The sequence below is a fragment of the Colobus angolensis genome, unplaced genomic scaffold (assembly GCF_000951035.1).
Source record: "Colobus angolensis palliatus isolate OR3802 unplaced genomic scaffold, Cang.pa_1.0 Scaffold172, whole genome shotgun sequence".
Lineage (NCBI taxonomy): Eukaryota > Metazoa > Chordata > Mammalia > Primates > Cercopithecidae > Colobus > Colobus angolensis.
In genome coordinates, this window is record NW_012114844.1 from 4,314,078 (window position 1) to 4,329,739 (window position 15,662).

At 39.7% G+C, this 15,662-nt stretch overlaps 1 protein-coding gene across 1 annotated transcript in view; it reads right to left on the reverse strand.

Moving 5' to 3' along the window:
• Nucleotides 1-15,662, reverse strand: part of IREB2 (iron-responsive element binding protein 2) — a 63,859-nt gene that overhangs the window by 6,848 nt on the left and 41,349 nt on the right. The window contains exons 11-20 of the mRNA XM_011938416.1: nucleotides 12,295-12,411; nucleotides 10,842-11,001; nucleotides 9,876-10,011; nucleotides 7,307-7,391; nucleotides 6,790-6,946; nucleotides 6,353-6,477; nucleotides 4,679-4,783; nucleotides 4,444-4,586; nucleotides 859-1,006; nucleotides 652-774 (exon numbers count right to left, since the gene is read on the reverse strand). Of these exons, the coding sequence (XP_011793806.1) occupies nucleotides 652-774; nucleotides 859-1,006; nucleotides 4,444-4,586; nucleotides 4,679-4,783; nucleotides 6,353-6,477; nucleotides 6,790-6,946; nucleotides 7,307-7,391; nucleotides 9,876-10,011; nucleotides 10,842-11,001; nucleotides 12,295-12,411 (1,299 nt within the window). The remainder of the gene's footprint in view (nucleotides 1-651; nucleotides 775-858; nucleotides 1,007-4,443; nucleotides 4,587-4,678; nucleotides 4,784-6,352; nucleotides 6,478-6,789; nucleotides 6,947-7,306; nucleotides 7,392-9,875; nucleotides 10,012-10,841; nucleotides 11,002-12,294; nucleotides 12,412-15,662) is intronic.

The window sequence follows — 15,662 nt, forward strand, 5'->3', positions numbered from 1 at the left end:
CAGAAAATTAAATCAAAAGGAGGCAAGTAAAATTAACAGTGGGGGCCGGGCACAGAGGCTCAAGCCTGTAATCCCAGCACGTTGGGAGGCCACAGCGAGGATCACTTGAGCCTAGAAGTTCAAAATCAGCCTGAGCAAAATAGGGAGATCCCATCTCTACAAATAATACAAAAATTGGCCAGGGGTGGTAACTCATGGCTGTAGTCCCAGCTACTTGGGAGGCTGACACAGGAGAACTGATTGCACCTGGGAGGTCATGGCTGCAGAGAGCAGTGACTGCACCACTCCACTCCAGTCTGGGTGACAAGGACATGGTCTCAAAACCAAAAAACCAAAAAAAAAAAATGATCAATACATATAAATAATTGTAAAACAATAGTTTAAAACAGAATTTCCTTTCCCTCTATTATGCTGACTTCTTCACATAAGACTGATGTAGGTTTAACCAAACTTAAGAGTATTAAAATGATACTAACGAGATGAGTACAAAGTATTATCTAAGATCACTGAAACAAACAAATAAAACCCTCTATACCTATGAGGTTCAAATAACTCTAAAAAGTCCAAATAAACTTTGACAGTATGTTACTGACAAAAGGGAACATTTAAAACTCTTTGAAGCTTAAGATGATACATTTTAAGATTCAATACCAGTAAATATGGTCCTTTGGCAGCCCAGTCTCTGGAGTTTCCTGAACCATATTTCTTTCCTGCTAAAATAATCAGTGGGATACCTTCTTTCTGGTACAGCTCTGCAGCCTCAAATACATCTAGCTGTAGATTAAAACAAACACAAAAATCTTTAATACAAATTTTGATCCAGTTAGAATTGTCTAAATACTTTGTGTGCATCCTCACCGTCTGTCCTGACGGAAAATGAATTGTTTTAGGAGCTGGTTTTCCAATAAACTTATTAAAAAGCTTGATATTTGCAAAAGTGCCTCTTGTCATTACAGCATCATTACCTCTTCGAGCTCCGTAAGAGTTGAATTCACGAGGGGTAAGGCTACAAGAAAGTAATGAAAGTCAGTTTTCATTACATATGGAAAACAATCACACACTATTGAGTTGTAAGACTTACTAAAAAAATTTTTTATCACAGAAAATTTCAAACACAACCAAAACAAAACAAAACAAAACCATTAATGTCCACGCGCCTATCACCAAGCTATAACTTAACGGATTCTTGGTTTCTTCTACAGTCAACCCCATTAGATCATTTTGAAGCAAAACTGAGATATATTTTAACAGCATACATTTCAGTACATTTCACTAAAAGATATACACTCTTAAAAATCTTTATACCAAAAAAAAAAATCACAATAATTTCTTAGATAGTCAGTCAATATTCAAATGTCACTGATTATTTCCAAACTACTTTAAGTTGGCTTGTTCAAATCAGGATCCAAATGCAGTTCATAAATGCATTCAGTTGATCTCAAGTGTTTTAATCTACAGTTGACCTTTAAACATAAAAATTTGAGTTGTGTGGGTCCACTTATACATCCATTTTTTTCAACCAAATGCTGACAGAAAATATATTATTCACAGGATGCAGAAAACTGCAAATACGATTTTTCATGCATGTGGCCTCTGCATGAATTCTGTAGGAATTCAGTATGTGTGCATTTGGGTATACATGGGTGGTCCTGGAACCAATCCCACATCTATACCAAGGAGTGACAGTATATGTTCCCTCTCCTTCCTCCTGCTTGTGCTCTATCTGATGAAATAAAGTCACTTGTATAGTTTTTTGTACCCACATTGTGTTGACTGCATCTCCATGGATCATTTAACAAGTTCTTCTGCCTTCTGTTCTTGTAAATCACGTTAGATCCAGTGGCTTGATAAGATTTGGGTTTTTAATTTTTGGCAACAATGCTTCATAGGTCATGTGTACTTCTATCAGGAGGCACAAGATAGCCAATTGTCTTTTCCTGGAATGTTACCAGCTCATTGTGGTCTAGATTGCTTATTTTACTAGAGACTGTAAAATAGTGACACTATACTTCACCCATTCCTTCTTCATTTTTTAGCTATAAAAGTTCTATAAAGAAAAACTTTCCAGCAGACATGGTGGCTCCTACCTGCAATACCAGCACTTTGGGAGGTCAAAGTGGGAGGAATGCTTGAGCCCATGTGTTGGAGACCAGCCTGTGCAACAAAGGGAGATCTCATCTCTACAAAAACTTTAAAAATTATGCAGGCATGACGGTGTGAGCCTGTAGTCCCAAGCTACTCAGGAGGGTGTGACAGGAGGAGTGCTTGAGCCCAGGAGTTCCAGGCAGCAGAGGGCCAACTGCCACTGCCCTCCAGCCCGGGCAAGAGTGAGACCCTGTCTCTACAAACAAACAAACAAAAGACAAACTTTCCTTCATCAATGATTTGGTTATCCTGAAATACATTCCATACAGGAAAGGCTGGTTAAAGAATTGATAATATTTACCAGTTTTCAAGCTAATGAGCTGGTCCTGGCCCTGAGACCTTTAGACAGAAGACTGATGGTCTCTTGACAACTCCCTTGTTTTTGGTAATCTTGGTAATTTTTGGTAAAATCGTGTACATTTTCCAGTCCCAGATCTGGAATCACTAATTTCTCCATGAAGCACTGTGTCACCATACTGGGAAATAGTATTTAGAAAACATAATCTGGGTGCTAGGGGTATTGCCACTGGATTAGTGACTATATATAATGTTTTAGGGAAAAATAACTGAACATGAGTATGTCAACAAGCAACAACTGACTTTCATCGGCCTCTGATCTGGTCTTTTACGCAGAGGCAACAATACTCTAAATTTGTGCATTTAAATTCTTACTTCAGGGTGGGAGTATTAGGAGGTTTGAGTGTCTTTATTTTTAGAAAATTCTAATTGATGAACACTACTGGATTAAATGTGCTAAGAAATACATACCAGAAGGCATAATAATTACAAAAATTGTACATTTGAGAGAAGTGTTGACTGTTTTTATTTTTTGGAAGTATGTCACAATTATGATGAAGATGGAAATCACAACAAAAAAATATTTATAGAAAAGAAAACTTATTTCTCACCACTTTATAATAAAAGCTATGCAATATTATCACATGTCAAGACAAGCTATATTGACATTTTGGCCAGGCACAGTGGCTCATGCCTGTAATCCCAGCAATTTGGGCAGCCGAGGTGGGCAGATCACTTGGTCAGGAGTTTGAGACCAGCCTGGCCAACGTGGTGAAACCCCGTCTCTACTAAAAATACAAAAACTCGGCCGGGCGCGGTGGCTCAAGCCTGTAATCCCAGCACTTTGGGAGGCCCAGACGGGCGGATCACGAGGTCAGGAGATCGAGACCATCCTGGCTAACACGGTGAAACCCCGTCTCTACTAAAAATACAAAAAACTAGCCAGGCGAGGTGGCAGGCGCCTGCAGTCCCAGCTACTCGGGAGGCTGAGGCAGGAGAATGGCGTAAACCCGGGAGGCGGAGCTTGCAGTAAGCAGAGATCCAGCCACTGCACTCCAGTCTGGGCAACAAAGTGAGACTCCGTCTCAGAAAAAAAAAAAAAAAATACAAAAACTCTCTGGGCATGGTGGCATGTGCCTGTAATTCCAGCTACTTGGGAGGCTGAGGCAGGAGAATCACTTGAATCTGGGATGCAGAGGTGGCAGTGAGCTGAGATTGCACCACTGCACTCCAGCCTGGGCGACAGAGTGAGGCTGTCTCAAAAATAAATAAATAAATAAATAAATTTCAATGAAAAAGCTTGTCATTTTAATTACACAAGCATCAAACAAGCATCCAATAAGCTAATCAGGTAGCAGTACTACAAATTCTGCTTTTAGCAAAACTTTGTCTCACTGTCAAAACAGTCCTTTGATAACAGCGCAACTCTACATGATTAATCATGTAGAAATGAAATAAAATCTTACTAGTTTAAAATTTTTATCTCCAATATAAATAGCCTTTACATTTACATTTATTGTTCCTATAAAATTTTAGGCTCATGAAGCAGAAATTCATTGTCTTTTGATTTGATACACATCATTCCCAGCCTCACACATGTACATTTTACAGCCCATGAAATACACATTTAAATTCTTTACTCTCATAATGGGAAGCTGGTTTTAACCAAATGAGCAGGCTTCATTTGGTAGGTAAAACCAAGCTGATTTTTCAATAAAGTAGCACTGAAAAAGAAAAATCTTATTTCCAATCAGCTGTTTATTAAGACTATAAGGGCTCAATTTAAAATTGTAATTTCAATGTCTAAAGTCACAAGCAAAGACAGGTACAGAAGGTACCCGCCCCCCTCCACTCTCCATTCTTGCTTAAGACAAACACATTGGCAGTCAGATACCTATGATAGCATGTTTTTACTGGAAAAAAGGAACATGACCAATAGAAGCCTCCTAATCAGTAAGAAACAAGAAAAAACAAAAACACTCTAAAGCCATGTACACATACCCTCTGTTTGTCAAATACTTAGCGGCAGCACTATTCCTAGCGATACTTCCTGCAGGTGATATATGATCTGTTGTGACGGAGTCTCCCAAATATAATAAGACATGGGCATTTTCAATAGCCTGGAGTGCAACTGGCTCTTTGGTCTAGAAGGTAAAAGTTCAAGGCATTTAACTCTTTACAAGACTTCTTAGTTTATAACAATCTTTAAAAGATCAAATAGTCAAACAGTACTTACGAGTTTATCAAAAAATGAAGGGCATCTGATATAAGTAGACTTTAAGTCCCATGGAAACAAAACTGAATCCGGTGCTTCTAAGGAATTCCACCGTTTATTCCCCATCTGTGAATACAGTTAAAAGGGCTCAGAAGAAGAGGCGCATGAAAATGATCAAATAAAACAGTACTTAGGTCAGAACAAAAACAACAAAAATAGGCCTTATCCATTTGGAAAGAAAATTAAGATAGTGTATTCTTTTTTTTTTAATTTAAAATTTTTATTTTTGCCCAGGCAGGTCTTAAACTCCTGAGCTCGTCTTAAACTCCTGAGCTCAGGATTATAGGCATTAGCCACCATGCCCAGCCAAAACAGTGCATTGTAAAAACTCATGAGGTTTTTGGACAGAATGATTAAAAATTGGCTCCTCAAATTCTAGCATACCAGATCTCCAGGTACACTGTAAGGGGAAAGTTTCAATATAAACTGAACATAAAGACTACAGAGTCCAAAAAAGTTAAAGAATTTAGAAAGATTTCTACAAGTTGCTACGGAGAGATTAAGCATGTATGAGGTATGCTGTTAATGTCTAAGAATGTTATAATGGAGAAAAACCTCTGCTTTTTCAATGTATTTGTTCCACATCAAAGCCTTCAAACTAGCCGGGCACGGTGGCTCAAGCCTGTAATCCCAGCACTTTGGGAGGCCGAGACGGGCGGATCACTTGAGTCCAGGAGTTTGAAACCAGCCTGAGCATCTTTATTTTTTATTTTACAAAAAATAAAAAACTTAGCTGGGCCTGGTGGTGAGTGCCTGCGGCCCCAGTTACTTGGGAGGCTGAGGAGCAGGATTGCTTGAGTCCAGGAGGTTAAGGCTGCAGTGAGCTGCTTCAGGCCACTGCACTCCAGCCTGGGTGACAGAGTGGGGCGCCATCTCCCAAGAAACACCAAAAAATAAATAATAATAAAAAAAATTGCATAATTTATATAATTATTCTCTTTACAGCTTATTTGCCTCTCCCCAGGAGAATTCTGGGTTTTGTTCACTGATGTATTCTGAACACCTAATCAATTCTTTCTTTTCCTCCTCAACTTTTATTTTAACTTCTGGGGTACATATGCAGGATGTGCAGGTTTGTTACATAGGTAAATGTGTGCCATGATGGTTTGCTGCACGGATCATCCAATCAACACTAATCAGTTCTGATAACTCTAAGACATTTTCTTTCTTTCTTTTTTTTTTTTTTTTGAGATGGAGTTTTGCTCTTGTTGCCCAGGTTGTAGTGCAATGGCACGATTTCGGATCACCGCAACCTCTGCTTCCCGGGTTCAAGCGATTCTCCTGCCTCAGCCTCCTGAATAGCTGGGATTACAGGCATGCGCCACCACACCTGGCTAATTTTTTTGTATTTTTGGTGGAGATGGGGTTTCTCCATGTTGGTCAGGCTGGTCTTGAGCTCCTGACCTCAGGTGATCCACCTGCCTCGGCCTCCCAAAGTGCTGGGATTACAGACATGAGCCACTGTGTCCAGCCGCCATTTGCTTTTTAATTATAGATTCCAGATACAAACTATTACACATCGAAAACCGCACTCAAAATAATGTAATTTTTATTTTTATTCTAGTCAGAAGATATATGAAATAAAAGAACACTGCAAATTGATTAAACTACTTAAGAAACATGTAAGACTCTTACTTCTATTTTATCTTTTAATGCTTTAAACATGGATAGTATAACATGTTCTTCCTCTACTCGATGAACTTCTTCTCGACTAGGCCAAATATCATGCAGGTAAATGTTCTTGCCAGTGGGGTCAGTACCTGGTTAAAATTTTTGAACATGACACTCAGTAAAAAAATAACTCTCTGAAAATGTTCATACCTTTTCAAAGACATATTATGGACATCAAGTAAATGATTCAACTGGGTGCTTCAGGCTTAAGCGGCTAGAAGAACTAATTACCTGCACATTTTATTTTCTTCACATAAACACAGAAATTAATAACTATACATTATCATAAGTTTTCCTGAAATAATTCAAAGAATAGATGGTCTAAGAAACATTTCAAAAATATAATGACTTCTATGGGGAAATATATGTGTAGGTATACATATACATAAAGGAAAAGATACCTAAAGGTTCTGTCTGGAAATCTATATTCACTGTGCCTGCTATGGCATAAGCTACCACTAAGGGTGGAGAGGCAAGATAATTGGCACGAACACAATCACAAAGACGACCTTCAAAATTTTTGTTTCCAGATAAAATTCCACAGGTAACCAAATCACCCTGAAAAAAAAACACAAACACACAAACATATTCAATTCTAGAGATGGTACAAATTTGGATAATCATATATAAGCAATCTTAAAGTCTGAGGGCGAGATTAACCAAAAAACATATTACTAATTTTTAAATATAGAACTATCCATCTTGCGAATAAACGAAATCAATTCCTTATATTATGAAGGAATTATTTCAAGGATCTACAAATGAGTCTTTGAATCATTTAAACATTCACAGGTTACAACTGCCAAGAGGTGCAGAGTTTACAGAAATATAAACACATCAATATATATTTTCTATAATTTAATAACAAAACATAGTTAAGAAAATCATTTAGATGTCTTGACGATCCACACATTTTACCTGTTTTACTGCATTTAAAACTGCTTCTGATAAGGGGGCTGTATTTCCCACACAAGTTGAACATCCATAACCAACGATTTCAAATCTGCATTTCAAAAAAAAAATGTGACTGAATAGCACATCACAATATTTGTAGAGAAAGGACAAGTCTTATCTTGTAATTCTATCACTGTAATAAGATTACTTAAAAGACTATTCATGACACATGGATTAACCTTCATCAATATATTCACTTCACAACATTCTGAGCAATCAAGTCTAACTCTCAGGCATGCTATTTGAACCAACTCACTGCAGCCTTAACCTCCTGGGCTCAAGCAATTCTGCTCCTTAGCCTCCTGAGTAGCTGGGGCCACAGGCGTTCACCACCAGGCCCAGCTACTTTTTTTGTAAAATAAAAAATAAAAATGCTCAGGCGGGTCTCAAAGCTGAATGCAAACCTTTGAAGAGCCTTAACAGCACTTATCACTGCACAAGAGAATTCCCCCAAATACTACTTGCTAGGAATATAACATGACCTTTTAAAATAATTGATTCTGTACTTCCATCCAAGGGTTTAAAATGTAAAGAGGACCTGGCTATAATAACCTGACCAAAGGTCCCAAAAGAGGCACTGTAACTGGGCACTCTAATAGGAGTAATCTCTTAATTATCAACCAGTTAAACCCAAGAAGACTCCTTGACAATAAATCCAAGATGATACAACTAAAAGATTACAGGCACAGTCCTCTAAATTACTTTCAGATGCTATTCTAAAAGCAAAAAAATCTAAAATTTATCCATTTTGCAAAGGAACTGATGACTCATATGTTCCAAAACACACACTGAAAATATAGCTAGGCTGGGTGTGGTGGCTCAGGACTGTAATCCGGTCTGAGATGAGCGGATCACTTGAGGCAACGAGGTTGAGACAAGCCTGGCCAACATGGCGAAACTCTGTCTCTGCTAAAAATATAAAAATTAGCTGGGTGTGGTGGTGTACACCTGTGGTCCCAGCTACTCAGGAGGGTGAGGTAGGAAGACTGCTTGAGCCTAGGAGGTCGAGGCTGCAATGAGCTGTGACTGCACCACTGCACTCCAGTGTGGGCAACAGAGCAAGACACTGTCTCAAAAGCAAAAAATTCCTGCACAGCTAGCATAAATTGTTTTGGATTACATAAAAACGTATGTAATTTTTTTTTTTTTTTGAGATGGAGTCTTGCTGTCTTGCCCAGACTGGAGTACAGTGGCATGATCTCGGCTCACTGCAACCTCTGCTTCCCGGGTTAAAGCAATTCTTCTGCCTCAGCCTCCTGAGTAGTTGGGACTGCAGGTGTGCATCACCATGCCTGGCTAATTTTGGTATTTTTAGTAGAGACGGAGTTTTACCATATTGGCCAGGCTGGTCTCAAACTCCTGGCCTCGTGATTTACCTGCCTCGGCCTCCCAAAGTGTTGGAATTACAGGCGTGAGCGACCCCGCCCAGCCCAAAAAACATAAGTTACTTTCTCCAAGGTTCGGGGACAACTTAAAACTTACATATTAAAGACCCAATAACCTCATAAAACTAAAATTATGACAATTTTCAGTTAATAAATGCAAACTGTAAGATTTCTTTCTTTTTTTGAACTGACCTACACAACTGACCTACACAAGTATATACATTGTGTATACTTGGTATCTTTTCTTATACTGTAACTGTTATTTGGTTGTACTTGTTTGTCTTTTCTTTCCAACTAAGTATCTTGAAGCTAAGACCACATCTCCTACTTCTGTGTATCTGAGCTGGTGCTTTGCTCATTTGATATGCCCAATAAGTGTTTCCTGAGTGATAAGGCATCAAAAATTGTATGGTAATGGCAAGGTAGCAAGTAAAACTAAAGCACATTTTTTCTATCTTCTTTTTGTTGTTGTTGTTGTTTTTTGAGAGAGTGTCTCGCTCTGTCCCTCAGGCTGGAGTGCAGTGGCGCAATCTCGGCTCACTGCAAGCTCTGCCTCCCGGGTTCACACCATTCTCCTGCCTCAACCTCCTGAGTAGCTGGGACTACAGGCACACGCCACCTTGCCCAGCTAATTTTTTGTATTTTTAGTAGAGACGGGGTTTCACCGTGTTAGCCAGGATGGTCTCGATCTCCTGACCTCGTGATCCACCTTCCTCGGCCTCCCAAAGTGCTGGGATTACAGGCGTGAGCCACCACGCCCGGCCTCTATCTTCTTTTTTTTCTTTGAGATGGAGTCTTGCTCTGTCGCCCAGTCTGGAGTGCAGTGGCGAGATCCCGGCTTACTACAAGCTCCGCCTCCCGGGTTCACGCCATTCTCCTGCCTCAGCCTCCCAAGTAGCTGGGACAACAGGCGCCAGCCACAGCACCCGGCTAATTTTTTTTTGTATTTTTAGTAGAGATGGGGTTTCACCGTGGTCTCGATCTCCTGACCTTGTGATCCGCCTGCCTCGGCCTCCCAAAGTGCTGGGATTACAGGCATCAGCCACCACGCCTGACTATCTTCTCTTTGTGTATGAAAGGCACAAACAAGCAGCTTCAGTACCTACTGAACATCAATATCAATATGAAGAGCGATAGCTGTCACTTACCCAAGCTTACTGAGATATGGTAATACTCCACTTGAACTGAGGTAATGTGTAACCATCCCACTGCCTGGTGATAAACTTGTTCTTATATAAGGTTTAACACGTAGACCAGCTTCAACAGCCTTTTTAGCCAAAAGACCTGCACAGCCAAGAAACAATGATTTATTATGGCAATGTTTCTTTCCCTCTCTCACTCATATTCAAGCAAAAAGTGAGAAGTAATTTATTTAACAGATTCATCTCCAATTCAGATTAAAGTATGAATTCATAAACTTATTGTCATTAGTTTTTCCACTTTATTCTACTGATTTGCTTCATTTACAACAAATTTAAAATTACAGTAAATATATTAGCCTTCATGTTGAAAATTATTAAGATACAGGCTGACATCATTCACACAACTGGAAACAAAAGATGCACACATATAAGTACACATTAACAAAACCATCTTTTTTTTCTTTCTTCTTTTCTTTTTTCTAAAGTGAACCATTTTAAACTCATAATTACAATAAGCTAAGGGGAATGTAACACATTATACATGGTTTTATACATCGAAGGAAATGTTCCAATGGGCATACAAATTGATTTCATTTACAATCCTTGCCAAGACAATGATCTTTTACTACTTTTATAACTTTTAATGAAATCTTCCACAGTGTTATGGTTAACTTCTAGATAATCAAGAAATACCTGCTAAGTAACTATAGTTCTAAATTAACAAGAGAAGCAGATACAACCTAAAATTAATTGATAGGTAAGTTATAGTAAACAGTAAATTTACCTTCAGTGTAATAAAAACAAAATAACATAAATCAAACTCAGGCTCCTTAAGACCTAACTAAAATACTAGAAAGTCTCAATATCAAATGTAGACACTCTTGCATCATCTAAGAAACAGGAAGTTACAATAACAGAAAAGCTAACAATAATTAAGGAAAAAAAAAAGTATGGCCATAAACTACAACCCACCTGCAGCAAGCATGACAGATGGATTGCAATTATTGGTACAACTGATAACTGCAGCAATGACCACTGATCCATGAGACAGCTTATATTCACTTCCTTCATAATGAATGGAGACAATATCCTTTTGTTTTTCAGCTGCAATTTGGAAGCCTTTAAATCCAACCTATATAAATTTCCACAGAAATATAAACTAAATATTCTGAGTATGTACAGAATAAAATACGGGCAGAAAACATAGCAGACTGGACATCTGATGATTTAACATTAAAATCATATTTGTGAGTGATGCTCAAGGCCCATAACATTCAGTAGTTGTTTAACTCAGCTGAAGCATAAATCTGCATAGGCACAATAGGAGTCTGGTATGTTCACAAGCAAAATTTTTATCTACTAAGAAAGTCCAGCCTACCACTCAGAATCCAGATCTTATTTGGCTTTGTTGTTCTTAATCATCCCTGTTTACAGTAATTCTCAAGAGATGGCACATGTTTTTTTCTGCTAAAATGACCCCGAAGATTTCCTCCAAAGGGATCCTATGTGTGTCAGTGCGGTATAGCTGAAACAAGACTGGCTATGAGTTGCTAATTATTGAAGCTAATTGACAGGTACATGGCAATTCAGTGGACTATTTTGTTTTTGTACAAGTTTAACATTTTCTGAACAAAAAGTCAAGAAATCATAAAAAGAAAGGCTCTGAAAGGAAAGCCAAGTACTAGAGATCTCAGAATAGAGAAAGTGACAAGACTAAACCTGTGATTCTGAGACAGAAAACACAGACCCCAAAAAGCCAGAGACCACCTGCTATTCAGTCACATTTACCAAATTTTATGAGAGCAGGCCAGGTGTGGTGGCTCATGGCTATAATCCCAGCACTTTGGGAGGCTGAGGTGGGCAGATCACTTGAGGTCAGGAGGTGAAGACCAGACCAGTCTGGCCAACATGGTGAAACCCTGTCTCTACTAAAAATACAAAAATTAGCCAGCAATGATGGTAGACGCCTGTTAATCCCAACTACTTTGGGGGCTGAGGCAGGAGAATCACTTGATCCCGGGAGGGAGAGGTTGCAGTGAGCCGAGATTGTGCCTCTGCACTCCAGCTTGGGCAACAAAGTGAGACTCTGTCTCAAAAAAAAAAAAAAAAGAAAGTTTCTGTGATGATGTATTCAATTATCTATGCTGTTCATCAATACAAGACCCATATGTAGTTATTCAGCATTTAAAAATGAGACTACTGTGACTAACAAACTCAACTTTAAATTGTATATAATTTTAATTTAAGTAGACACAATCAATCTCTGATCCTCACAATGGAACTGTACCAAATGACTGACTGGCACATCAGACAGAAGGAAAATAAGGGGGCTGCTGGTGTGTGCCATAATATATAAAACATAGCAGTGAATTGAGTTTATGGGTCACCTTGTTAGTTCTTTACTACTAACAATAAAGTAACCTACCTTTTCATTTAAGCAAGCCTGGAAATCGCTTTTCATATCTGTCACAGCAACTCTATCTTGAGGTCTTTTTGGACCACTAACAGATGGAACTATTGAATTCAGATTAATCTGGATCACCTAGGAAATGAGAAAGAGAAAGAACAAGGAATCAGAATTTCTTACAATGGATTCCAATTCAAGCATTACTTTCTAAAGCAGAATAAGTATATTAGTATTTACTTTAATGCAATTTGTTTTAATAGTATAATACACCCTCCATCCCAAGAAATAAAGATTTTAAAACAAACACATTTAAAAGTATGCAACATGAAAATTTGCTAAAAGCAAGACTAGCAGATCAGTATGCAATTAAACTACCACAACACCAACTGTACTGCATATACAAAATCTGGTTTCCCAAGTGTTTTTTCTCACAAAGATAAACACTGTCTTAACTGATGTCCAATGATAAACTAGATGCCTGTGTCAGCTGTCAACTTATTGCCTCTGAGCTCCAAATTCACCCTCCTTTGCCAGTTCTGTGATCACAGAGGTAAACCGTTAGTAAACATTTCTCCTTTGTCAGCATACATGATGTGACAACTGGTCACTAGAGGGTGCTGAAGGGACACAGCAGAGAAAGGGTTCTTTTTCCTGTTCCAGAGGGTTTCACTGGCCAGCCTGCTGCAACCCAAGCTTTTATTCCTTGGTTAAGAAATCGTATTTTTTGTTAAAAATCTCACTTCCCAACTAGATTTTTATTTATTTCTTCTGGTATTTCTATTACTTCCTTCATGCATTTATGTGAATATAATCAACTCGAAACTTTTCATCATGGCTTTCAACATTATTTTATATCCCTGTTTATTCTGACTGATCCAACTACTTACACTTTATTTATTTACTACTATTATTATTTTTATTGAGAAAAGGTCTCACTCTGTTGCCCAGGCTGGAGCACAGTGGCACAGTCAGGACTAAATGAAGCCTCAACCTCCTGGGCTCAAGTGATCCTCCCGCCTTAGCCCCACAAGTAGCTGGGACTACAGGCATGCACCACCATGCCTGGCTAACTGAATTTTAGTAGACATGAGGTCTCACTGTGTCACCCAGGCTGGTCCTGAGCTCAAGCAATCCTCCCGCCTCAGCCTCCAAAAGTGCTGGGATTACACGCGTGAGTAACCACACCTGGCTTATTTATACTTTCATTTAGTGGATTCAGGCAATCCTAGTCTTTGCCCATAAATATCCATTTAAGAAGTTTCTCTTGAAATCAACATCCTAATGATTTTAATTTCTTTATACAGTCAGGTTTGTTTTTGTTTTTTCTTAAGAGATAGCGTCTTGGGCCGGGCACAGTGACTCACGCTTGTATCCCAGCAATTTGGGAGGCTGAGGCAGGTGGATCACTTGAGGTCAAGAGTTTGAGATTAGCCTAGCCAACATGGTGAAACCCCGTCTCTACTAAAAACACAAAAAATAGCCGGGCATGGTGGTGCGTGCCTGTAATCCCAGCTATTTGGGAGGCTCAGGCAGAATTGCTTGAACCCGGGAAGTGGAGGCTGCAGTGAGCTGAGATCACGCCACTGCACTCCAGCATGGGTGGGTCTTGCTATCACTCAAGGCTGGAGTGCAGTGACTCCATCATAGCTCACTGCAGCTTCAAACTCATGGGCTCAAGCCATCCATCCCTTTTCTGTAGGGACAGGGCCTTGCTTATGATGCTGGTCTTGAACTTCTGGCCTTAAGTAATCCTCTTGCCTTGGCCTCCCAAAAGGTTGTAATTACAGGCATGAGCCACCATACCTGGCCTGGTGAGAATTTTTTTTTTTTTTTTTTGAGACAGAGTCTCGCTCTGTTGCCCAGACTGGAGTGCAGTGGTGTGATCTCAGCTCACTGCAACCTCTGTCTCCCAGGCTGAAGCGATTCTCCTGCCTTAGCCTCCTGAGTAGCTGAGACTACAGGCACATGCCACCACGCCCAGCTAATTTTCTGTATTTTTAGTAGCAACAGGGTTTCACCGTGTTAGCCAGGATGGTCTGGACCTCCTGACCTCGTGATCTGCCCTTCTCGGCCTCCCAAAGTGCTGGGATTATAGGTGTGAGCCACCACACCCGGCCATTTTTTTTTTTTTTTTAAAAGACAGTCTCACTCTGTTGCCTAGGCTGAAATGCAGTGGTGTCATCTCGGCTCACTGCAACCTTCGCCTCTTGGGTTCAAGCAATTCTTGTGCCTCAGCCTCCTGAGTAGCTGAGATTACAGGCCCCCGCCACCACAACTGGCTAATTTTCTTTTTTTTTCTTTTTTGTAATTTTAGTAGAGATGGGGTTACACCATGTTGGCCAGGCTGGTCTTGAACTCCTGACATCAGTTGATCTGCCTGCCTCAGCCTCCCAAAGTGCAGAGATTACAGGCATGAGCCCACTGCACCTAGCCAAGGGTTTGTAACAGGCACATTTATTTCATTTTATTCTACCACCAAAGTTTTCCCTTTTTCTTATTCTTTCCACTTCTGTATTTTAAAAAATGTGAAGAAGGAAAATACATGGACAAAGCACTAGATCTAATAAATAGCGGTGAAAATGATGGAAAATGATCAGAAGTAAAAAGATTTGCCCAAAGTAGCACACAAATTCAATTTCTGTGGGTCCTATATGTATTCATGTATTCACCTAACATGTTTACTGAATATCTACTATGTGCCAGCATTGTTCTAGGAGCTGGGGATACAATACCAAACCAAAGTTCCTGTCCTCATGGAGTTTAATGAACAATTAACCAAAACTGTAAAACCATGTTGTTAGAAACCTTTGACACACTCCTAGAAAATGAATTTTATTAAAATTTAGTCTTTCCTGGAAATGAATTCTGCCTATTTTGATATATATTTCCAACAGATAATCTTTTTTTTTTATTTTTTATTATTATTTTTTTTAGACAGAGTCTGGCTCTGTCGCCGAGGCTGGAGTGCAGTGGCCGGATCTCAGCTCACTGCAGCCTTGACCTCCCGGGCTCAAGCCATCCTCCTGCCTTAGCCCCACAAGTAGCTGGGACTATAGGCGTGCACTACCACACCCGGCTAACTTTTTTATTTTTTATATAGGTGGGGTTTTGCCGTGTTGCCCAGGCTGATCTTGAACTTCTGACCCTGTGATCCTCCCGCCTTAGCCCCCTGGGTAGCTGGGACTACAGGCGTGTGCCACCATGCCTAGATAATTTTTGTAGTTTTTGTGGAGACCAGTTTTTGCCATGTTGCCCAGGCTGGAGTGCCATGGCCCGATAAAAGCTCACTGCAGCCTCAACCTCCTGGGCTCAAGTGATCCTCCCGCCTTAGCCCCACAAGTAGCTGGGACTACAGGCATGCACCACCATGCCTGGCTAACTGAATT